We start from the raw sequence: 26,470 nt of genomic DNA, 5'->3' as shown, positions 1-26,470 counted from the left end.
AAACATGATAAGATACGTATAACATTAATCAACAGTGCGAACCGGAGATACTGTTATCACCCCGAAGTTAACTTGTCCTTTTACACCACTGCAACATGCCACTTCATTACCATCTTCAATATAATTAGTTTATTTATATAGTTAGTTTAACGCTGGCCAACATCAATTAGACAAATGACTCCTATTATCACTTACATCATCACTTTTTATTCACTTAATACGACAAAAACCATGAAGCTTATCAACAACAGACTCCTCTGTCCTGATGACTCTTCCTGGCAGAAAACTGACTGATTTTGAGAGATTTCTGTATTTCATAAACCGAGGAATAAAACAGCAGGACCTCAGGAAGTGACATCACATGGTTTTGAAAAATAAAAAGAAATATCTGATGCATTAACTCAGACCGTTGTTGCTGAACTAAATGTTTATGCTTTGATCCACACACATAATCTTGGTCTTATCTGTTTGTAATTTTATGCACATGATGCTCTGGTGTTCACTCCTACACCAGTTTCTGAGCCCTGACTTTTCCCTAGCTGAATTCTGTTGATCTGTTTGGTGTGGTCCAACTCTAACCAATCAGGAGAGACTCAACAGTGTTGCCAGGTTGAATGAAATCCCTCTAAAATAACACAGTTCACTCTTTTTTTTTTTTAGTTGGTAAATATTAGTGACTATATTATGAATGTGTTACAATTCAAATTTAGTTCAGTGAAACTAATACCAGTTAAGTATTTTGTATGTCTTGTGTTATTGTATTGTCCTCAGGTTCCTGCACAGCATCTCCTGTCCTTTGTCCATTGTTTTTGCACTAAATGTTTACTGTGGTCACTTTCTCTAACACAGACCAGAAAGAACATCATTATATTATTTTTATATACAATTATCTGCTTAGAATGACAATAAAGCTCTCAAATCTAATCTCTAACTAAGTTCTGATTTATTCTGATTTCATACAGTCATAATATGACTGAGGAATTCTTTTTTTTTTCTTCCTTTGTCCATTTTCACATCACATCTCTTAATCAGACTGCACTTGTGTGGAGGGACTGTAGGCATTACAGACAGATCAGGTTAACAAATCAAGACACACTCACCATTAAGTGAGATTACAGAACTTCTTAATCTTAATATTTTGTTCTTGCTATGACCCTCGACCCTGGTTGGATCAACGCTGAATTCAGTTCATGTGCTGATTACAGTGATAGTCTCCAATAAATCCTACAAACATCCAACCATTTGCTCATGAGAATCATGGATGGATGGATGGATGGATGGATGGACTGTTGCCACAACATTTAAAACTACACAATTTTACAGAATGTCTTTGTATTCTGTAGCATTACAATTTCTCTTCACTGGAACTATGAGACTCAAACACTGTTCCAGCGTGACAATGCAGCTGTGCACAAAGCTCCACAAAGTGTGTGATGGTTGAAGTGGAAGAACTCGAGTGTCCTGCACAGAGCCCTGACTCTGACTCAACCCCAATGAACATGTTTGGGATGAACACGCCACGTCAGCACGTGACCTCACTAATTCTGTTGCTGAATAAACACAAAGCTAAAAATCTAGTGTAAATAAACTATTGGCACTGTAGTTGTAGTATAGATATAGAAGTAATAAGGGATGATGGGAAGGTTGTGAGTTTGAATATCAGGTCTAACAAGCTGCCCCAGCTGGAGCCCTGAGCATGGCCCTTAACCTTCAATTGCTCAGTTGTATAAAAATGAGATAAAATGTAAGTCGTTCTGGATAAGGGCGTCTACCAAAATAGCAGAAATGTAATAAGGATTGTTGTTTTTAACCATTTTGTTTGAGGGATTAACTCCAATCTGGCAACCAGCTGGCGACCCAACTGTCTCGAGGCTCTCATCTCTAAAAACCCTTACTGGCGTGTGCGCGTGCGAGAGTGTCGGTTTAGTGAAGGGAAGAAAACGGGTGGATTTCTAAAGTAAGGCTCTGCTCCACCAAAATGGGCAGTAAACATCTTCTTCACGTCCTAAGGGCTGCACAGGGATCGGGGAGGCAGTAGAATGATCTATCGCGGATCAGTCGGACACATCGGGTGAAGAGTTGTTGAACAAAGAGAGGAGTGGAGGAGGAGGAGGTGTAATGGCTACTCGGGCACAGAGACGAGCCGCTCCGAGCATGAACCCGGAGCAGCACGACGACGACTCCGACACCGAGGAGACACACCTCGGGCTGAAGAAATCAGACGGACGGGAGCCACAGATCATCCACAGCGGTCATTTCATGGTTTCCACCCCTCACATCGAGCATCCGCCGAAGAAAGGCTACGACTTCGACACTGTTAATAAACAAACTTGTCAGACTTATCACTTCGGCAAGGCGAGCGCATCTCATCTGTCCATCGACGCGTCCCTCACCAAACTCTTCGAGTGCATGACCCTCGCTTACAGGCGAGTTCACAACAACACACTGCATTAAAAACAACTCTAGACACCTTCTTTCCCTGTAAGTTTTAGTTATAATGGGTGTGTGAGAGTCTCTGGTGTCCAGACAGAGGATCCGTATTAAATTTCACGCACACACAGATGATTAGCTAAACTAGCTAGCCTCACCCCTGACATTGCGCCGTGTTTAATAACACGCATTAAAGCTCGCGTCGTGTTTATTTTTTGTTTTGCGGAGTTTTTTTTCTTTTTCTCCCCTAGAACACAATTAAAAAGTTAATCTTTTTAACCTCAGGTGTTTAAGTTCTGCTTAGAGTTAGCTGTCTCTGCTAACTAACGCTAACCTTTCCCTTCAACTTTGAGAGTGACGCACGCGCCCCGCGCTAGCGTGCTAATGCTCCATGGAGCAGAGATGAAGAAATAAAGCTCAGATTGCAGTGTTTCCTCCACACATTTCACCACAGAAGTGACCACATAACTGGTCATTTACTGCACTTTTTCGTGACCTGTCCGCAGACACACGACTAGCTAATTTCCTTAGCATGTGTGAGCATATGATATAAACACTGCGGTCTGTGTATCCGTGCTCTCTCTCTATATGTGTCTTGCTCTCTCTCTGTCTGTCTGTCTCTGCCTGTTTCTCTCTCTGTCTGTCTGTCTCTCTCTCTTTCTCTGTCTGTCTGTCTCTCTCTCTTTCTCTGTCTGTCTGTCTCCCTCTCTGTCTGTCTGTCTCCCTCTCTGTCTTGCTCTCTGTCTGTCTGTCTCTCTATATGTGTCTTGCTCTCTGTCTGTCTGTCTCTGCCTGCTTCTCTGTCTGTCTGTCTGTCTGTCTGTCTCTCTCTCTCTCTGTCTGTCTGTCTGTCTCTCTCTCTTTCTCTGTCTGTCTCTCTCTCTCTCTCTCTCTCTCTCTCTCTCTCTCTCTCTCTCTCTCTCCCTGTCTGTCTTTCTCTGTCTCTGTCTCTGCTTCTCTCTCTCTCTCTCTCTCTCTCTCTCTCTCTCTCTCGACCTGCTAGTTGAGTTTTATTTACTTTTATCCCCGGAGCTGATTTGTCAGTTTGTCGTTAACTCAGTGTTATAAACAATTGGTATAAAAGACAGCACCTACATAGAACATGCGTTTCTTTTTTTCTGTGCCTGATCATTATCAAGGTTTTTGTGTAGTTAACTTTCATTATGCTGCACATAAGAAAGATATATAATATATAATCACAGGCTTTTCTTGAGAGTCAGAGTTAGACTGATTGTGATTTAGATTTGAACTGCAGATAAGAGTTGACAATTCAGACCGGCTTGATTTGATAAACATAAATAGCAACACTACACAATCGCTCTGTACATCTGTGCTGAGCTGAAAAGGAGCTTGAACAGGAATCTGAGGCTAAAGTGGACACAAGTTCAACAGCTGAAGGGTTTTTTCCCTCCACATATGTAACATGATGAATAACTTACCTCCTGATCTCCCAGTGATTCAAGATTCAAGAAGCTTTATTGTCATTTCAACCACATATAGCTGTACATAGTGAAATGAAACAACATTTCTCCAGGACCTGGTGCTACATAAACATACAACAACAAAGAGTTCAGCACAAAAAAACACCACCACAGAGCTAGGACAGAAGTTTAGTCTTAGCCACATAAAGTGCACAGTGTGCAGCTAGGTGCAAACAGAGCATAGACAAGACAGTGCAAAAGACAATAAATACAAGAAAGACAACACAAAAAGACACAGGACACTTAGTGCCGAAAAAGAAAGAAAAGAACATGTGTGATGGAATGTAAGTGAAATAAAATAAGATAAAATGAAATGATGTAAAAAAGTATTGTGCAAAAATACACAGCAGCGGTTGAGGTAGTGCAAATAGAAATAAACATAAATATGACTATAGCAGCAGATGACAGGTAGAGGTAGTGCAATAAGTAATGAACAATATAAATTGTGTGCGTGTGTGTGCGTCCACACAGTCAAGAGAGAGTGTGTTTGTATCTGTGTGTGAGAGAGACAGAGAGTTGTATACAGTTCAGTCCTGAGTGAGAGTGTGTGTGTGTGTGTGTGTGTGTGTGTGTGTGTGTGTGAGAGTGTAGAACAGTTCAGTCCTGGGTATTGAGGAGCCTGATGGCTTGAGGAAAGAAACTGTTGCACAGTCTGGTTGTGAGGGCCCGAATGCTCCGGTACCTCTTTCCAGATGGCAGGAGGGTGAAGAGTGTGTGTGAGGGGTGTGTGGGTTCAGCCACAATGCTGTTAGCTTTGCTAATTTGCATTTGTAAATGTCCGTGATAGAGGGGAGAGAGACTCCAATGATCTTTTCAGCTGTCCTCGCTGTCCTCACTATCCGCTGAAGGGTCTTGCGATCCGAGACGGTGCAGTTCCCAAACCAGGCAGTGATGCAGCTGCTCAGGATGCTTTCGATGGTCATAATGCTGCCCGAAATCCATCCATCATTCCAAACGCTGTTAAAATGTCCGCTACTCAGATGATAACAAGATTACAAACAAAACTCACACATGGTACTATTAAAAGGGGTATAGTTTATAATTTATAAAGGCTCTCCATAGCTTAAAAATGATCTCTGATGCACTGTATTGGGACATTCCTCCAAATCATTGAGTTCGCGTGTTGTTTTTCAGGGGTTGGGCTCTGCCCCTTAGTTCCAGTGAAAGGAACTCTTAATGCTTCAGCATACCAAGACATTTAGGACAATTTCATGCTCCCAACTTTGTGGGAACAGTTTGGGGATGACCCCTTCCTGTTCCAACATGACTGAACCCCAGTGCACAAAGCAAGGTCCATAAAGACATGGATGAGCAACAAATGCGCTTCTAGAGGAATGATCAAAAATTCCCATAACCCACTCCTAAACCTTGTGGAAAACCTTCCCAGAAGATTTGAAGCTGTTATAGCTGTAAAGGGCGGAACAACTCTATATTACATTCATGAAACGCAGACGTCCCAGTTTCGGCCTGGCTCACAGTCTCCGCTCTAATTCATCCCAAAGGTGTTCTATCAGGTTGAGGATTCTGTGCAGGCCAGTCAAGTTCCTCCACACCAAACTCGCTCATCCATGTGTTTATAGACCTTGCTTTGTGCACTGGTGTACAGTCATGTTGGAACAGGAAGGGGTCATCCCCAAACTGTTCCCACTAAGAGCATGACATTGTCCAAAATGCCTTGGTGTGCTGAAACATTAAAAGTTCTTTTCACTGGAACTAAGAGGCCGAGCCCAACACCTGAATTCAATGATTTGGAGGGGTGTCCCAAAACTTTTGGCAGTATAGTGTATTTATTAAATATCAGATTTAAAAAAATATTGGTGTCACAGAATTTTAAGTGTGACCCGTGATCTTGGGTCTGAATCTAAAAAAAAAAAAAAAACAGGATTCAATCAAGAATCAGGGAAATCTGAGCTGTATTTATTTCTGTGAGTGCAGGGATGGATTGTTCGATATGTGTTGAGTTTTTGAGACAGGATTTATCAACATCTGTATGAAACTATATTTATATATCTGTGTAAGTTTGTGTTCGTTTTAAAATCCGATCAGCAGTGTGTGTGTTATGACATTGTGTAAGAGTCATTATAAAGGAATGGAAAGTTGGCTCTTGGTGCTGTAGAGGAAGCATATGCACACACACTCGCAGTTTATCATGTGACAGGAGATACACGGCGAGGGAATCGGCTAAGACTGGAAGAAGAGTTAAGAGGGGGGAAAAACAATAACATGCACAAGAACAAGTCTTGAACTGAATTTTTATATCCAGCATGCATAAGTAGACGTATGCAGATAAATTAGTGCTTTAGACATGGATGAACTGTCTAAATGTGAGAAAGTGGACCATAAGAATTGTGAAATTATCACGATATTAATTTTAGATGTTTACTAAAATAGGACAGATTTCATCAGAAAACAAAAAACAGATACTATTGCAAGATATCATGCTTCCAAAGTAGCAATGTAGACTTGTCCAGGTAAGCATAATGTTTTTTTAACGGTGTGTTGCTTGTTGTTGTTTTCCTCTTCAGTGGGAGATTGGTGTCCCCAAAATGGAAAAACTTCAAGGGCCTGAAACTTCTCTGGAGGGACAAGATTCGCCTCAACAATGCCATCTGGAGGGCTTGGTACATTCAGTGTAAGGAGCAGTGACCACACATTTTCAGCTTGTTTTTTTTGCTCATTATCGCTCTTCTCACTCCTTCTCATGAATTCATCTTGTGCAGATGTGGAGAAAAGAGAGAACCCAGTCTGCCATTTCGTTACACCTTTGGACGGGACCATGGATTCTGGAGTCCATCGACCTGCGGAGGTGAGACGCTAGAGATGAAGGAGTAGAGAGCTGGTTAGGAGACCGGTGTAATGCTCTGGTCATCCTCAGACCAAGATGTTATGCATAACGGGAACACTGAGCGCCTTTTATGTAGTTCCTTATACCTTATTCATTTACGTGCACAAATATGGCACGTTAACCTGTTTTGGCATTAAAAACAAATTAGCCATTACAGGCTTGGTGATTGTAAGAATCACTTCCATACAGATAAGTGAAGTACCTGGGAGGATACGGCAGTACTGCTTCAAGAGATCAGTAAGAGATGTCAGTGCTGCATAACATTTTAAATGCATTAGTTTGAGTTTGTAGTTAGTGAAAGTAGATCAGGAAAGACAGGCAGCAGCATTGCAGTCATTCCTAAGTTAGGAAAGCAAATACTTCTGTCAGAACGTCTTCTTTTGGCTCCGTGATGAAGATTTGATGTTTTACAGACTCTCTGTAACACAGGAAGCAAATGATAGACTGGTGTCAAGCTGTAAAACTGTAGCCTTATTTCTGATAGATTTACTACCTGAGAATCCTCACATCCACCTCACTGCATTTTATTTGCAGGGGCTTGATTAAGGCAGTGCGAAGTGATCTCTCCTGAAATGGGAAAAGTGTCGTGTTGTGCCCTACCAATCACCCTTGCCCTGTAAATTGTCCCAGCTTGCCATCTCCCTTTTATCTGGACAGAAAGGTTAATTACTTCTGCACCGTTACGTCCTGCCTCCTCTCCATCCCCAGCCGACGCTTGACCACGACAGTGTGTTATTATTACAGTAATGTATCGTATCAGAAGTGAAAGCCAGCAGTATGTTTGCAGATTGCATGTTCATTGGGCATTGTGTAAAGGGCAATATTAGAGGACACCATGCTCTGAAAAATCTCCAGTGGTGCAGACAAATTAGTCTGTCAGCTAAACCAGGAACCTGATGTTGTCAGTGTAGCACTAAAGCACATCTAAAGTAAGGCCAGATCCTCAGTCTGAGTCAAACAGGTCAGCCAGGTTTGCCAGCACTGATGCAGTACTACTATGTTGCTTTGAAAAGCAGACTGCATCCAAGCGATCTTAATCAGAGGACATCTCACCCCATAGACCAGCTTGGCTCATCCTTGATGCTCTTCTCCCACTCTGTTCTTCCTGCTCTGGAGCATTCTGCACTCGCATTTCATCTTTTGCTGCTATGAATAGTGAAAAACCAACAATAGTACAGTTTAGTAACTTATGAGAACTGCTGCTGTAATGTTAAAGACATCACAATCTGCTCAAATGTTTCAACACACTTTTGTCTCTTGTACCTTCTGCACCTGTATACTGTAAGGATTAATCCCAGAAGAGGACGGGTTCCTCTCTCCTTCGTCCTGGCCCTGGGATCTAGATTTACTGGGATCTGATTCTCTCTACAGCAGCAAATGAAATGTATTTGAACTTTTGAGAAAGATTTAAAAGATTTACACTTGCCACAGAATGGATGGTGGATTTATTTCTACGTGTAATAAGAGACATGGCTGATAATCCCAGGTGCAGAATCTAGCGGTAGATCCTCATCTACCTGGTGAAACTCTTATTAAAGTCTGAGAAATGATTTCTAAGACACTAAAAGACGCAATAATGTTCATTCATTCATTAAACTAATGGTCAGACCTGTGGTGAGTCCGAGGTCTGAAAAAGTTCCTGAATGGACCACTGGTTCATCCACGCAGACACACATTCACTCTCTCACTCAGTGCTAGTTACACTTTAGTTACACTGTGAGGACAAATCTAGACGATTCTATGCTGGACTGTAATACACTGCTTTACATGCGCCGATGTACTGTTAGAATTATGCAAAATAAAAATATCTAGTGCAGAACAGACAAATCTTCATGTAGTTACATTGTGAGGGACAGGGATGAATGGGAATCGTTTCCTTCCATACACACATCTCTACATCGCACGTTTTCTTCTCGTGTCCGTGCCGTGCGAGGATAGAATGTCCGCCTACTCTGGTTTTACTTCTCGCTGACCCGTACAGGTTTTAAAAATAAATCAATAGATATTCACTTTGCAGATATAATTGCTTTCGATCACTAGAAGGCATCAGTGTTCTTAAAATCATGTTTCTTCTTAGGCAATAGCTACAGAAGGGAAATACTGGAAGAGACGAATCGAAATCGTTCTCCGAGAATACCATAAGTGGAGGACATACTTCAAGAAAAGGGTAGGTCTGTAGCCGGGAACCTGAATTTGTGGTGTATGTGAAATTCTGGATTTGGTGTCCAAACCCAAGTGAGCCCTAGAGACTTTGGACCTTCTGTGTTTATGCATTATAAAAAAATATATACAGCACAATATTATAATTAGCATTGTAGTATAAAATATTGCTCGCTGATTGCATGACTACTTTGTCAGAGATAATGAACTTCTTTTAACCGTATTAATTGTATTATTTCCCAGTTACAGAAGCACAAAGACGATGATCTTTCCAGCCTTCTCAAGGTAACGCTATTGGTTTCATGCAGTTGAGAATTCAGAGACTTAGCATTTCTGACATGCCTGGCACTGTGTGCTGCTCTTGATGTGCTGGATGCTAATAAGCTCTAATGGTGTATGTGATGTGTGCTGGTTTTCACTAGGTTATTATGCACTGTATATATACACTGCTCAAAAAAAATGAAAGGAACGCTTAATCATCACAGTATAACAGCAAGTCAGTTGCAATTCAGGGATATCAGTCTGTTAGAAGCCAGTTAGAAAGCATGAGTGATTCAGTTTCACCTGTATGGTGAGCACAGGTGCCCTGGAGAGGCAACAGCAAGCAAGCCTCCAAAAAGGGCTTGGATTTGCAGGTGGTTGATCTCTCCTTATCCTTCCTGACTGATCTTTGGTTCTTAGTCCAGTCTTTAGTTTTGTGTTTTGTAGGCAGTAGCTGCAACCCAGTCACACTGCACAGGTAGTTCAGCTCCTCCAGAATGGCACATACATACACTATATTGCCAAAAGTATTCGCTCACCCATCCAAATAATCAGAATCAGGTGTTCCAATCACTTCCATGGCCACAGGTGTATAAAATCAAGCACCTAGGCATGCAGACTTTTTTTTACAAACATTTGTGAAAGAATGGGTCGCTCTCAGGAGCTCAGTGAATTCCAGCGTGGAACTGTGATAGGATGCCACCTGTGCAACAAATCCAGTCGTGAAATTTCCTCGCTCCTAAATATTCCACAGTCAACTGTCAGCTGTATTATAAGAACGTGGAAGTGTTTGGGAACGACAGCAACTCAGCCACGAAGTGGTAGGCCACATAAACTGACGGAGCGGGGTCAGCGGATGCTGAGGCGCATAGTGCGAAGAGGTCGCCAACGTTCTGCAGAGTCAATCGCTACAGACCTCCAAACTTCATGTGGCCTTCAGATTAGCTCAAGAACAGTGTGCAGAGAGCTTCATGGAATGGGTTTCCATGGCCGAGCAGCTGCATCCAAGCCATACATCACCAAGTGCAATGCAAAGTGTCGGATGCAGTGGTGTAAAGCATGCCGCCACTGGACTCTAGAGCAGTGGAGACGCGTTCTCTGGAGTGACGAATCGCGCTTCTCCATCTGGCAATCTGATGGACGAGTCTGGGTTTGGCGGTTGCCAGGAGAACGGTACTTATCTGACTGCATTGTGCCAAGTGTAAAGTTTGGTGGAGGGGGGATTATGGTGTGGGGTTGTTTTTCAGGAGCTGGGCTTGGCCCCTTAGTTCCAGTGAAAGGAACTCTGAATGCTTCAGCATACCAAGACATTTTGGACAATTCCATGCTCCCAACTTTGTGGGAAGAGTTTGGAGCTGGCCCCTTCCTCTTCCAACATGACTGTGCACCAGTGCACAAAGCAAGGTCCATAAAGACATGGATGACAGAGTCTGGTGTGGATGAACTTGACTGGCCTGCACAGAGTCCTGACCTCAACCCGATAGAACACCTTTGGGATGAATTAGAGCGGAGACTGAGAGCCAGGCCTTCTCATCCAACATCAGTGTGTGACCTCACAAATGCGCTTCTGGAAAAATGGTCAAAAATTCCCATAAACACACTCCTAAACCTTGTGGACAGCCTTCCCAGAAGAGTTGAAGCTGTTATAGCTGCAAAGGGTGGACCGACGTCATATTGAACCCTATGGATTAGGAATGGGATGTCACTTAAGTTCATATGCGAGTCAAGGCAGGTGAGCGAATACTTTTGGCAATATAGTGTACATGCTGTTGCAAGGAGGTTTAGTGTGTCCTCCAACGCAGTTTCAATGGCATACCAGGAGACAAGCTGTTACACAAGGAGAGTTGAACAGGACTAAAGAAGGGCAAAAACCTTGTAGCAGGACTGGTATCTGCTCCTTTGTGTGAGGAGAAACAGAAGTAGCCTCACCAGATCCCTACAAAATAACCTCCAGCTGGGTACTGGTGTGCATGTTTGTCAGAAACAGACAGCATAGGGGCCCAGCATCCTCAAGTGGGACCTGTGTTCACAGTCCAGCACCGTGCAACTCAATTGGCATTTGCCAGGGAACACCAGAACAGATGTGAAAGAGGGGAAAGTTATACTGCCTGCAACTTCATCCAGCATGACCAATTTGGCACTGGGTCTGAGAAAGAACATCCTTGGAGGGTCACACAGACCTCCACATGCTCACCAATGGTACCCTTACTGCTGTTAGGCTGGTGCAGTGAGTCCTGGGTAACTCCTGGTGCATGACAGTACCCGGCCCTGTGTGGCCAGAGAATGTGAGCAGTTTCTGGTTAGCGAAGGCATTGATGCCATTGACTAGTACTCACCTTCCTCACAACAGAATCCCATTGAGACGTAACCACAATGTAGCGCCATAGACTTTCCAGAAGCTCACCGATGAGCTGAAATCCCCCAGGACCCCATCCACCATCCCATTAGGAGCATTCTCAGATATTGTCAGGAGTGCATACAGGCACATAGTGGTCATACACACTACTGACACTTTATGAGTTCCTGTGATGAAATTCCTGCAAATTCATTCAATTTTTACTTTTCTTGTGTATGATTTTGAATCAGTGGGTTGATTTCCTTTGACCACTGTTACGTCATTAGTTCTCAATGAATTACAGAATGTATATAAATAAAGATTTTCCATTTGAATATTTTATACTTGGAGATCGAATATGTGCTTTAAGTGTTCCCTTAATATTTTTTTTCTGAGCAGTGTGTAGAGTAATCTTTAACCTTGTAGAGCGTATTGTATCGTCCTGCCTGCTGTAATGTACATGACACTGCTGTGGGACTGATAGCATCCATAATACAGCTAAAAAGACCAACAATATGCTCACACGTGCAATGCTGGCATTGCTGGTATGAAGTAGTGTTGTTGGCATTGCACGGCAAACAGATTTGAATAATCAGACCTGAAAATGCTAATCACTGTTCTGCTGTTAAGTGCGTCATCTGTGGTCACAAATAATTTGCCTAATTTATTTCATTGGCAGTTGTAGATTTCTCAGGTGTAAAGGACAAAGGCATGATGGATCTGAAAGGGTCACAGATGATTAAAAAGTTTCTATGCAGTTTGTACTAATTTCTACTGGTGTTTTAGTATCTAGTGTCTAACAGAGTGGTAATGCATACTGGCTGAACGCAGAAGAATTAGATCACTGACATCAACTAGTCTAATCTATTCCAGATCAAATCCATCACAGTTGTCTGATCACATACTTCAATAGAAGACATCAGGAAAATCTGATATTTTGCACACAAAAAAATTAAAAAGCCCAATATCACACATTTACTTACATTTAAATAGAAACCTGGAACATTTCCCTTTCCGGTTTCATGATATTTACATTTACTTTCTGTTTGAAATATTTCAAAATTCTAAAATCTGTTTACTTCTAAATGAAAAGATGTACATTTACTAAAAAGCCCTTGGTGTCAGCCGTATGCATTTTGCCTGCACTAACCTCGCTTGTCCACTCACCTGGCCTGCACTGTTGCATTTTTTTTTACCCTATCAAAGGGGGCAGAGGAGCAGTTCTCGCTTTTTGGCGAAGTACATCCCGACATCCTTCGTATGCCCTATTATCAGGACGACGAGGCAGTAGGCTACACTCGCCGCAGCTCCCGCAGGAGCCAGGACTCTCCCATGCCCATGGAGATGGACCCCATCTTCGACATGGACGTGCTCATGTCCGAGTTCTCAGACACGCTCTTCTCTACACTTTCCTCTCACCAGCCCATTGCTTGGCCTAATCCCAGAGAGATCGGTAAGTTTCTCCACATGATGGATATGGGCTATAATAATACAAATAAAGTTTTATATTTAGTGACCATTTGTTGTTTCTCCCAGCACATGCAGGTAATGCAGACATGATCCAGCCTGGACTCATCCCGCTGCAGCCCAACCTGGACTTCATGGACACTTTCGAGCCTCTTCAAGGTTAAATCATATCACATTAATCTTTCAATACTCACTTTATTTGTTGATGGTGGATCAACCAGAATAGAGCTAGCTTTGATTTCCATGAACTGTAGCTGTTTAGCGTGAGCTGGTTCTTGGAATTGTGGTGTGACCGTGGTTAGCTGTTGAGTGTGAGGTTTTGGGTGTGTTGGGATTTTTCTGATCATGGCTGATAACCAGGTGGTTGCTTTATGATCTGTCATTCATTATTTAAAAACAAGGCTCTGTTTGTTTTTTATTATTAAATGCCAACGTGGAAGAATGGGACGATGATACACAATGTACAGCTCCTGCGTTGGCACAAACCAGAACAGAAAATTTCTTCTTGACTTTGTTTTGAAGTCTAAATTAAAGGCAGTTCATTGACCACCTCATTGTCGAGTGACACACACCAATCCTTATGGGGTTATTTTTCCCCTTGGTTCTTATACTGAGATGTACAAAAAAACTTCTTGGTTTAATGTAACTGGTTCCTTGGTGAATTACGTTTGTGTTACAGTTATTTGGTTTGGAAATTCCAGCCCCTCACAAGATTTTGTGATTTAAAAAAAAAAAAAAAAATTTGTGACGGTAGAAATGAACACAAAATCAAGCATACTCCGTGATACACGCAGGAGCATGAAATGTTTCAGAAATTACAATCAAACACACACCGAGCATAAGTGCAGCTATCATAGAAAGTAATGCATTTTGTGTCTTCACTGGTAGAAATATGCTGTGCAATAATTACAGGAGCGACTGCCTGCTCTGATTTTAAACAAAAAGAGGATTGTTTCTGAGTCCAGCACTCATTCCAGTTGTTTGTGCTAAATATAATAATTATTTCCTGCTTCCTTACTAAATCACAGATTTAAAATAGCTTCACGTTACTTACCTTCTCAGACATCTAATTAAATCAAACGAGTCTGGCCAGTTCATGATTATAGGTGCATCAGCTCCTCATTATCTCACTGAAGCCTTCCTTGATTTTTCCTCTTAACCAGATCTGTTTCACACCCTGCGTCAGCCCTCCTACCCCACCACCTCACCCACTGCCCCAACCACCACTCCCTTATCCAGCAGCAGTAGCAGCACCCAAACACAGGTACAGACCCTATATTCATTTCCTGGACCTGATTAAAACACAACACCAGATATGTTATGATATAATGATATTCAGTTCAGTAAAATGTGATTAAACTGGTTGAAGGTTTGTGCAGATTATTAAAATTGTATGTGGAACTTTACATCTTTGGGTTTAAACATCTTGTGTCTTATTCTGCAACATGAAACAACAAAAACACCTAAATAACCTCATATTAATAACGCTCTTGGTTCTCATGTTATATTAAGTATCTGTAATAGCTGTGTAGATATATGACTAAAGAAGTACAGAGATGAATAACTACTGGGACTTTATTTACTGTGTTAGATGGATTACCTTAGAATAGCTTGAGTAAATACAGCTTCTGCTTGTATAATTACATACGTGTATACTGACACGTTCACAGAGGAATTTTGTTTGTGTAAAGAGCTAGACTTCATTGTGTTTGTGTATCAGGATGAATGTGACACATTTATACTACATACTTTATTTCTAATAGTGCATAAATCCTCAGAGATTACATTATAGATGCCAGATATTTGTTACTCTTAACATAAGTCCTGCTTTTAGACCAGCTAAAAAGTATGCTGTATTTTTGCTCACTTTTTGGACGGTATATTTCTCTTTCAGACTTCGTTGTTGTCTCCAGTTAACCTGCCCACAGAACTGTCCATCTCTCAGGCCCCAAGTCCTCCTTCATTACGCAGTCGGAACAACCTAAGCTCTGTAGGCCCAGCCTACCAACAGGACTACATGCCTCTTTTCACAGAACAAATAGCGCCCCAGCCCACTACGGCCCCCATCATGCCACCCCCAGCCCCTCTGCCTCCTCCGCCCTCTCACTCGCTGCAGTGCCAGGCCGTGGGGGCTGTCCCCAGGAGCTCGTCTCCATCCATGGTCAAACACAGTGGCCCTTCCTCAGTGACACCCAGGTCACACTTCACCATTTCACCCAGAACTTCTCGCCAGGATCAGGCGATCTCGTGTATCTCTTTGTCCCCGCAGCCTCAGAGCTTTGCCCTGCCACGACCCATCCAGCCTGCTGGCTCTGCTAAAAAGAGTCGCCACGTGCCCATAGTCCCAGCCACTCCAGTTCCATCACCTCACCTCATACTGACAGGTCAGTGCCTTTCTCCACTCCACGTTCAAAACCTAAAGTAAATATGCTACTTAAGTCAGTATTTTGCTGTCTGAGAGTTTCTCAGTTCTAGCTGTGCACTGCATCTCTCTTAATGCACCTGGTAGTATGGAGGGTAAAAATGGTCGAATGTAAAACTGGCTACAGATCAGTAAAAAGACTACAGATACATGGGCTTCCTATTGAACCATCTTTACATGTATCTTTTCCATATATGGTCAGTTTACAGCTTTATGCAACAACAAAAAAGAAAAGAAAAAAAGAGCAAGAAATAAACACAATATTAATGTAAATACACAACCCCTCCAAAAGTATTGGAACATCACGAAAACTTCTTTGGCTTTTGCCATACTCAGACAACATTTAGCTTTAAAATCATAAGACGATAGATCAGAATAGTAACTTTAATTTTCTGATATTTTTATCTCGTACACTATCAGTTATTAGGGTGCTGTGCAGCCCCTCTGACCCCTCGGTTATTAAACCTTCTGCATGAGGATCAGTTGTTGTAGAATATACAAAGAATATAAATATACACTCGATTGTCATAAGTAATAATACTATTATATTCCCCCTGTAATAGTAAAATCCAGTGAACTGATGGATACAAACTGTAAAACATTTTAATAAAGATTGTTATTATTAAAGATTTATTTTTGTTACCCATAGCAGCACTAAAATTGTGAAATATAAACACAAGCTATTGCAGCTGTTAGGTTGTGTTTATTGAGTGTGTTCAGGGAGAGAAATGTTGTGTGTCAAATAGAATCGTGTAGATAACCAAATAACAAATCCTTTTTTCCAGGTCCTGCTGGTGCTGTTCTTGTTACTCAGTCTCCTCTTAAAACCGATGTGCCCTCTACTGCCGGTATGGTCATCACCTCCGCCAGCATCCAACACGTAAACCATCTCTTTCATTCATACCTTTAACATAAAATGCTTCGTAGACTAAGATTTCACAAGCGTTAAAGGGAAGCGTTCTTTTCACAGGGATCTGGCTTCCACATTCTCCCACCAAGTCAGAACTCTGCTCAGCACATTGTGCCCAAAGAGGAAACAACTTTATCCAGTAATAAAAGCTCAGTTCCTGCAGCTTGCACAAGTGAGAGCCAGTTTTCCAATATTCTTCATTTTCAGAGGGCCAAAGAGTTCTTTTTTGAAAAGACTTATTTGATTTTTTTTTTCCGTTTTATATTTATTCTGATGCATGCTGTGTTCACGCTGTCTTTCAGCATTAGATGGACGAACTTCTGGTCAAGGCTCACCTTTAGGGGCAGAGCAGGTCCCGAGCCCACAGTCTCCTCTCAGCAGCTGCACTTCAGTCCTGGCCAAGAGCGAGCCGAATCCGGTACATTTTTGTCCGAGTCCATATTTAAATGTAAATTTCTTCCAATGCTAGTTGATTTGCTGTAATGTGATGTTTAGCACCTGGCCTGTGCTGTGAGATGATTAACACTGGAGAATATGAAATAGCATTAAAGTCCAAATCTAAGTGAAATTGATGCATTGACGGAAAACATGAGTGAAAATTAGATAATTACACCAATCAGGCATAACATTATGAGCAGTGAGAGGTGAATAAGACTGATGATCTCCTCATCATGGCACCTGTTAGTGGGTGGGATATATTAGGCAGCAAGTGAACATTTTGTCCTCAAAGTTGATGTGTTAGAAGCAGGAAAAATGGACAAGTGTAAGGATTTAGTTTGATGAAGGGCCAGATTGTGATGGCTAGACCACTGGATCAGAGCATCTCCAAAACTGCAGCTCTTGTGGGGTGGTCCAAGGAAGGAACAGTGGTGAACTGGTGACAGGATCATGGGTGGCTAAGGCTAACTGATGCACGTGGGGAGTGAAGGCTGGTCCGTGTGATCCGATCCAACAGACGAGCTACTGTTGCTCAAATTGCTGAAGAAGTTAATGCTGGTTTTGATAGAAAGGGGCCAGAATACACAGTGCATCACAGTTTTTTGTGTATGGGGCTGCATAGCTGCAGAGCAGTCAGGGTGCCCGAAAGTGGCAACAATGGGCATGTGAGCATCAGAACTGGAGCAGTGGAAGAAGGTGGCCTGGTCTGATGAATCACGTTTTGACCGGGTGCGTGTGCATCGCTTACCAGGGGAACACATGGCACCAGGATGCACTGTGGGAAGAAGGCAAGCCAGTGGAGACAGTGTCATGCTTTGGGCAATGTTCTGATGGGAAACCTTGGGTCCTGCCATCCATCTGGATGTTACTTTAACACGTACCACCTACCTAAGCATTGTTGCAGACCATGTCCCTTTCATGGAAACGGTATTCCCTGATGGCTGTGGCCTCTTTCAGCAGGATAATGTGCCGTACCACAAAGCAATAATGGTTCAGGAATGGTTTGATGAGCACAACAATGAGATTGAGGTGTTGACTTGGCCTCCAAATTCCCCAGATCTCAATTCAATTGAGCATCTGTGGGATGTGCTGGACAAACAAGTCTGATCCATGGAGGCCCCACCTCACAACTTACAGGACTTAAAGGATCTGCTGCTAAAAAATAAACTGTCGGATACCACAGCACCCTTAGTGGAGTCCATGGTTCGATAGGTCAGGGCTGTTTTGGCAGCAAAAAGGGGGACCAAAACAATATTAGGCAGGTGGTCATAATGTTATGCCTGATCGGTGTATATGCAGTGTTTCAGCACTAAAGGTCTGTAATTTGGCTCATTTACCAAAAAAAAATAAAAATAAATAAATGCTGCATGTGACTTAAAGTTAATTTCGGGTTTGGTTGATTCAGGGTTCGAATCGCTTTCTGCAATCCCAGCATACTAGAGTTCACATGGAAATGGAGCGAGGTCATCCTTAGTCTAATCAGTATCACACTCTCACACATCTTCTAACTCTGTTTTTTTAGAGATAATGTTTATACATTTTTTCCTTGCTGATCACAAGCTTGAGCATTTTGCACGTCTGTTTTTAAAGCATTTTGTACGTCTGTCTCTTTTAAATCAGAATCGTCGCGTGAAACACAAATCGGCCGAGCAGAAACGCCGATCCAACATCAACGTCGGCTTCAAGACGCTGTGCAGCCTGGTTCCCTCTCTCAAATCACAGTCAAATGTAAAATCCTCGCTTATTTATTCCTATATTGCATGCAAGCGCATGTTGGATTTGGATCTAATAGGCAAGATAATCATCAAGGTCAATCATAAACTGACACTTGATGTAACCTGCTAATTTGTCTAAATAGGCTTTTCTACATTTCATTCAAACAAGACTGCTTCTGTTAACAGCAGAGTCTAACCAGAAGAACAGATACTCACATACCCGCTCTGTTAAACATCTCAGCTGATCCACTGTGTTAAACATCTCAGCTGATTCCACTGTGTTAAACATCTCAGCTGATTCCACTGTGTTAAACATCTCAGCTGACTCCACTGTGTTAAACATCTCAGCTGATTCCACTGTGTTAAACATCTCAGCTGATCCACTGTGTTAAACATCTCAGCTGATTCCACTGTGTTAAACATCTCAGCTGATTCCACTGTGTTAAACATCTCAGCTGACTCCACTGTGTTAAACATCTCAGCTGATCCACTGTGTTAAACATCTCAGCTGATTCCACTGTGTTAAACATCTCAGCTGATTCCACTGTGTTAAACATCTCAGCTGATTCCACTGTGTTAAACATCTCAGCTGATTCCACTGTGTTAAACATCTCAGCTGATCCACTGTGTTAAACATCTCAGCTGATTCCACTGTGTTAAACATCTCAGCTGATTCCACTGTGTTAAACATCTCAGCTGACTCCACTGTGTTAAACATCTCAGCTGATCCACTGTGTTAAACATCTCAGCTGATCCACTGTGTTAAACATCTCAGCTGATTCCACTGTGTTAAAGAATCGAATACACCGCAGCTCTCCTGCCGGTGCTAAAAAGAGAACAGTTTAATTAAACCTGTGTAGCTCTTTTAACAATAGATCTAGTGAAAGGCAGTTTATTATTCAGTCTCAGCTCACCGAGACTCTACGTGCCTGTGCTATATACTGAAGCAGTTGTTTTATTTTGGCTCTCCTCACGTTTCACACAGTGTGAAGGCTTTTATCATCACCTCAGTGTAACAGAGGAACTGACCTGGGCTTCCGTTTGGACTCGGGTGTTCCTGCCTGTGGGGTTATACCTCAAACCCCCACCAGGGTGCAGACAGCAGTGTGACGCGTCTACTATTCTTTATTAATTCTTCTTCTACATGATGTGAGCATGCAGTATGGTAGGGATTCGCTCTGTGATATAAATCAATCAGTCTCCGAGACATTTCTACGATACAAACTAGTATCAGGTTTCATAGTATCAGCTTTCAGGTTTTTAAATTTAGTTGGACTTTAAAAAGATACCAGGGATCATAATTGAGAGCAACAAAATTTTACACCCATCCCTTCCCAGTCAGTGTATAATGAATACTAATTTTATAAAAAGATCTTACATTATCCACAATATCTCAGGAAAGTGTATCACTGTGTTGTTTTTCATATAGACCAGATGTAGTGAAAGATTTTTTTCCCCTCATGCAAAGTGTGGATGTTATTAATGAATATTAAATCAGTAGCAGGGTTGTAACACCGTGTCCTCGTCTCTGTACCAGATCAGTAATGCTACAACCCTTCAGAAGACAGTGGAGTACATCGGAAAGCTGCAGCAGGAGAGGCACCAAATGCAGGAGGAGACCAGGAGACTGCGGGAGGAAATCGAGGAGCTCAATGCATCCATCAGGTATGTGACTGTTTTAGTGTTCAGGATCATAACGTGTCACAGTAAAAAAAAAAAAAAAACGAAAGAAAAAGAAATACCAGAACTGTTTTTTTTCTTGTAAACGAGAATAACAGGTTTTCAACCAGGCCACTCTGAATAAACATGGTGTAAAGTATCATGTGATCATAAGTTCATCAGTGATCAGTATATTATCGCACACTCTCTGGTGTGTGTGTATCAAAAATATCAAAAATCTAAATACAAGGAATTTAGGATGCCAAAAATTTAGACTTTGCTGAGAACCAACAAAGATCAGATTCCTGCAGATGCTCTCACCAACACAGTTGTGTACCAGCTTCTTAAACTTTTCTTTCTTATACTTTTTTTTTGTTTTTCCACACCACAATTCTTCCCATGTTCAACTTGTAACACTCAGGCCTCCATGATGATTTACAGCCTTCTAGGCACTTTGAATAATTGCATCCCATTAGGCTTCAGACTCCTGAAACCTGCCTTATCTCATCTAAGGTTGTTTTCTGGTACGCATGTTTGTTGTTGTTGTTGTGGTGCCTAGTTTTGCTTGAGAGTACACTGATTATAGGACTGGATAAAGACCTCCATGTTATATTTTAATAAAGATTTTGATAAATATGTGTTACATAACTAATTGGAAACACGCTGATATCACAGCAGCACCGGCCCGGGGATCAAAATCATCAGTGCTGAAGTTCTTAAGCATGCAATGATGGCAAAAGTAGAATATAATGTTAGAAAACATTTCACACAATTAATGATATTTCTAGGATTTCCATTAATGACATACCATAGGAATAAAAACTTTTATTGCTTTTCTGCACTGTAGTCCTTTTACACCCGGAGCCTTTACTATAACAAAGTATCATTTTTCTTGACCTATTTTTCATGCATAACAGTGGATCTTTCCTGAGCATCAAGCTATCTGTGGTTCTGTAGTTCCTAGTGCAGAGAGAGAGATTTATCTGTTAATCTGTTTTAAATTTTTTATGTGAATATGGGTGTGATGTCTTTACACTAGTAACCGAGCTGAAAGTGCACATCTGCAGACTCCTCAGTATTTATTCATCACTTCAACTTAACCTTATTACATTACCCTCTGTTACCTGGAAACCATTTAGGTAGTGAACATATTAATATTCAGTGCCCAAAACAGTTTCCAGTGTGTAGAAGGTAATATCTGTATCATGATTACCATCTTGAACACACAAGAGTGTATGGTGTAGATGGTGGAAAAAAAACCTTGTGGCCTTTCAGTGACACTTTTTATTACACAATAACACACACACACACCCACACACACCCACACACACACACACACTGGCAGACACTTTATGGCATGTGGAATTATCTTGTCAGAGTTTGGTCATTTAATCAGCTTCATGCAGGAAAAAGAAGTATCATGCTTTAAAATGTTTGTGATATGATTTGCATGTAGTGTTGGTTGTTTGTCTTCAGTGAGGTAAAATTAGACAAAAATAATAGTAGTTTTGCTATCGATTACAGTAAACTCATTAATCATTCAATTTGAGTAATTTAATACAAATAATCTGAGCAACTTTACAGAATTCCAGATGTTGAAATCAACATTTGGATTTCTGGATTTCACCTGAGAAAACTCCACGAGATAAAGGAACAAGACCTCAAAAGTGAATCCGTCCTCTGAATGTGACCGAGTCATCACTCTTGTAAATGAAGCACTAACTCTAGCAGTGTATTATAAAGTTAAACAGTACTCAGTAGGGATGCAACAATACCGTTAACCCACGGTTCAATATGTACCGCGGTTTTTACCCACGGTTTTCGGTTCCGTTCGGATGGCTTGGCAAATTAAAGTTTTTTTCCCCCATTATTCTTTGCTTAGGTGATAGGAACAGTAAGTATGTTAAGAAGAAAAAAACTGGTTTTAGTTGCAATTCTCTTTATTTTACTTAAATGCAAAAATCAACTTGTACACATTGTACACAGTGTAAAGAAAATAGTGAGAGATAAATATTAGCACTTGTATGACTTTATTACAGGGGACAGGTTTGGAGTACAGCGCTCTTTTTTCCCCAATCCGCTATGTAATGAACAGTAAGGGTGAGATAACTCTGTTACCCGCGAGGTCCAACTATCTGTTATTAGAGCAAGGCTTTGTGCTTTAGCTGATTTAGCTGATAGGGGTCAGGGAAAAAGGACGTGTGTTTACACGTGAGTGTGTAACGCGGTTCGAGCACTGTTATAAGTTGCCGAAAGCCCACATCACCGATCACAGAAAACGGCTGCAAATCTTTAGCAATTATTATATTATAATTATTTTTTTGTCTCTCGGAACCAGTTGGGTCTGAATGCTGGAAGGAATCAGTTAGGGACTGTTGCTTTTTGGATGCCTGTGTTACCTGCTCTGCCATCCTGCTTCCACACAGTGATATCTCTGGGTGATGGAGCTGCAGATGTGTGGTCATGTTGGAAGCATTTCCATGTCAGTATGTAACTCGTGTGTAACACTGCTTAAACGCAGTCATTTTTTTTTGTTTAGCATTTTTGTTCCATCGCCATCATAGTCAACAACAAATCCAAAATGTCCCCACACCACAGATCTGAAAGACGGCACTGCTTCCTCGTATTTCTGTCTCACTTCACCGCTCTCCAGGATTAGAGTGAAATCTGACACCAGCACCGCTAGCATGGTCACCGCCCCTAACTTTAGCGCTCACTGATTGAATATTTACTCACGGGGAGGCGTGTCTGTCTCAGTGCGTGGACGTACAGTACAGGCAAACACAAACAGGCGGTTCAGAGAGTAATAAAACGCCTGGTTATTATTATTTTAAGGAAAAACCGAAAAACTGTGGTTCACATACGCGTATTGAACCGTGGAGGTCGTACCGAACGGTTCAATATTATATTGAGTATTGTGGCATCCCTAGTACTCAGTGTATCGAGAGATGATCAGTGTCGGACTGGAACGTTCAGGTCTTTATTTTCACGTCTCACTTTTCTGTCTCTTCCAGTTTGTGCCAGGAACAGCTTCCAGCCACCGGAGTCCCCATTACACGAAACCGATTTGACCACATGAAGGAGAAGTTTGATGAGTATGTAAAGAACAGAACTCTCCAGAACTGGAAGTTTTGGATCGTATCCTTTTTTATCCCCCACACCCTGACAGCCAAACTGAATAAAAATGTATGAAATGGAGTAGATGTGCTTCTGCAGGTTCAGGAGCTGTTGGGTTTTAAGTGTTAGAAATTGTCTTAGAAGAATGAAAAAGGTAGTAAAAGAGATGCAATTAAAATAAAGATGTTTCACCCATATGAACCGCAAGAGATGTGAAGAGCCTTTGTTTTTTTTGTGTTCACACGCATCAATCAATCACGAAGCAGTGTATGGCATGATAATGGATTAAATACCACTGTGATACAGCCACCTTTCCTTTTACCTCACTAATTCACTCTCCATTCTGCCCTCACTTCTCCTTGTTGTGTCAGGTTCATATGCTCAGTATCCAAAATATCCCACTGACCAGTGGAGATTTTCCTCTGTCATACACAAGCTAGACTCACTGAGAATCATGATAAAATAGAGTATGTCATGTGGCTAAATGTTTGTGAACACCTGACCATGTGGTTCTTCCTCAGATTGTTGCCACAAAGTTAGAAGAAACTCAGTTGTACTGAATGTCTTTATACGCTGTAGCATTAAAATGAACACACTGAAACTAGGCTTTAGCAGTGTTCCAGCATGACAGTGCATCTGTGCACAAAGTAAAAAGAACTCAGGCATGGTGTGTGAAGGTTGAAGTAGAAGAACTGGAGTGTCCTGCACAGAGCCTTGACTCTCTGACTCAACCCCACTGGGGGAACACCAACTCAACCCCAGATCAGAGAGTCTGATCTCCCGAATGCTTTCACAGGAACATTGTATCTAAACAAATCAGCTAACACTTCTGAATAAATTACAATAGACTCTTGATAACTCAAGTCACAGAACTAACTCCAGTATATTTTGAAGTATTTTCTTTAACAGCACTCCTCCAGTTTAGCATCATCATCAAGCCTCTGTTTGAGTCCTTCAACGGGAACGTGTCCACCACCAACAAGAGCAAGTTGTGTGAGACCACCATGCAGTGGCTGGACCGAGACTGTACGCTGCCCGTCCTCAGACCCAGTAAGTTCTATTGGTGATTATAGCTCAGTGTGGTGGCATGTCTGGGTATCTTCCAGCGAAGATTATGAAGTAATTAAGCAAAATACTTACTTGTAATTTATAACTAATACAGCACTTATGTAGCTGATGAAGCCTGCTAGTCCTCAAATAAGCAGTAAGAAATTCATTCTCAAACTATACCTACCTTTTCTGGTTTGTCTAAATTGTCTTTTTGTTTTTTATTTTTTTATTTTGTTTTCTGATTTTTTGTATTTGTTTTTTTGCTCTGCACTTCTCAGCCACCGTAGTTAAACACTAAAAATAGTAATGGTGAAAAAAAAAGACCGGACAGCTGTACTCCAAAAAAAAAAAAAACACTGCTCAGTTTTGAAGATTTTTTGATAATCTTTGATAATCAAAATAATGAGCAACAATTTACGCTCCATCAAAAGAGAATTCTAAGTGGAGCGGTACGCTGTTATCAAACAACCAAATAATAAATGATCAGAAGCAAGTGTACTGTACCTACAGTAGGAATAACTGAGTGACTGTTCAGCTCTGAGCTCCACACATCTACAAAGCTTATTTCTCTCCTCTCTTTCTTCCTTTCCTTTTCCTTACACAGTGGTTTTAAGGACACTGAGACAGCTAAGCACCACCACGTCCATTCTGACTGACCCAACACTCCTTCCAGAAGAAGCTAAGCAGGCCGTCGTCAACTCCAGGCACAACTCCACGAAGTCCTAGTGTGTCTCTTACCTGCTCTCAGGTCCTTACCTGGGAAATCTCTCACCAAGTCCTAGCAGTTTTGTTAAGACAGAACATGGGGAGACCTTTGGGTGCCGTCTGCACTGAGGATGGCAAGGAAGAACACTCCTCTAGCGTGGTTGATTCCGTCTGCTTAAGTGATTATATATATATATATATATATAATCACTTAAGCAGACGGAATCAACCACGCTAGAGGAGTGTTCTTCCTTGCCATCCTCAGTGCTTTTACAGCAATACAAGAGAACCAGAGTTTTTTTTGTTTTTGTTTTTTTAACAGTGTTAAAAGGGCTGCTATAGACATAACCCACTTTTGTTTTAAAGGGAAACCGAAGTCAAGTGCTTCTTAAGAAAAGGTTCAAAAGGGAATTGCCTTAACAGAGTCTGCCAGTTGATATGGATAACGGCTTCGGTTTGTAATCCTTACAACGATGTTCTGTTAAACGATTTTTTATCCACTTTTATCCAAAGTGATTTTAATATAAGCAGTTTGAGGGATTCGAGCTCAAATCAGTGTCAGTCTTCCAGTCCGAGGATCTTCTGATCGCTGATCTTGCCGATGAGTAAAAGTGTTTCTTGCACTACACCTTTACAGGAGTTTAAAGCCTTACAAAGACTCTTTTTAAGCACTATTAATAAATGTTTTGGACACGAAGCCTTTTCTGTCTTCCCAGCTGTGAAATTCATCCTGCCATTAAGCTCCCCTGTGTCCTCTCCTGTATTTTAGAGCATCAAGTGAGATTTGCCTGTTCACTAAAGAGAAGCCTTATATACAGCAGGGCTACGAATAAACTTGCTCAAAGAATATTATCATATGTACTATTTTTATTTTTTATTTGTTTGTTTGTAGTCACAATTTCAAGATTATTGCATTCTGCATAAAAAAAAAGAAAAGAAAAGAAACCACAACAAAGCTCCAATGCTGTTTACTGCTGACTCGAGTGTGATGGAATTTTCTGGAAATGAATGTCCTACAGTGGTACAGTCCTAATGTCATGTGTAGCAGCATTGAGTTGCATTTGCTCCTCAGGTGTTTCCATAACTTTCTGAACTGTTAACTATATGTGAATCAGCAAACCGGTTTCATTCTGGGGAAAAAAAAATGTTTGCTTGAGATGTGTGTGAATCTGGAATTTCTCTGGTATGTGGTTTGCAGGTTCTTATAAAAGGAATAAAGTCAAAAATAATCAACAAAATGACCTGGTAGTGATTTATTAGGTCCAGGAGATGCCCCAGTAAATTCAGACTGGATTGATGATGTATTGCTTCATATTGTTGGTGTTTTATTAGGCAAATAAAAGGCAAAGAAGAAAACTGCTGGCTGAACAAGATCAAGACATTGTCTTTAAATATACCAAAGAAGGACAGCAATCTTAAATAAATAATTTTATAAATAAATAATATTTTCAATCTCTAAAATATTTAAAGTTCTT

General features: G+C 41.3%; 1 protein-coding gene across 3 annotated transcripts; it reads left to right on the top strand.

The window, feature by feature from the left end:
* The first annotated feature begins 1,880 nt into the window (after positions 1–1,880).
* On the top strand, positions 1,881–25,936 carry mlxip (MLX interacting protein). Of its 3 annotated transcripts, none has more exons than XM_058374748.1 (17): positions 1,881–2,426; positions 6,437–6,543; positions 6,632–6,717; positions 8,834–8,923; positions 9,166–9,201; positions 12,719–12,965; positions 13,049–13,138; positions 14,143–14,243; positions 14,874–15,363; positions 16,187–16,281; positions 16,372–16,483; positions 16,614–16,729; positions 18,370–18,477; positions 20,002–20,129; positions 23,138–23,261; positions 24,161–24,290; positions 24,895–25,936. In XM_058374748.1, the coding sequence occupies exons 1-17, from the start codon at positions 2,119–2,121 to the stop codon at positions 25,014–25,016; spliced, it is 2,490 nt and encodes an 829-aa protein (XP_058230731.1). In that variant the 5' UTR covers positions 1,881–2,118; the 3' UTR covers positions 25,017–25,936. The 3 variants fall into 3 exon arrangements, with proteins under 3 accessions (XP_058230731.1, XP_058230730.1, XP_058230732.1); XM_058374747.1 differs by having other exon boundaries at positions 9,160–9,201; XM_058374749.1 differs by lacking the exon at positions 18,370–18,477 and having other exon boundaries at positions 9,160–9,201.
* Positions 25,937–26,470: the final 534 nt, after the last annotated feature.

This window comes from Hemibagrus wyckioides, linkage group LG22 (genome assembly GCF_019097595.1).
Source record: "Hemibagrus wyckioides isolate EC202008001 linkage group LG22, SWU_Hwy_1.0, whole genome shotgun sequence".
In the NCBI taxonomy this organism is placed as follows: domain Eukaryota; kingdom Metazoa; phylum Chordata; class Actinopteri; order Siluriformes; family Bagridae; genus Hemibagrus; species Hemibagrus wyckioides.
This window is presented reverse-complemented; position numbering and strand designations above follow the sequence as displayed.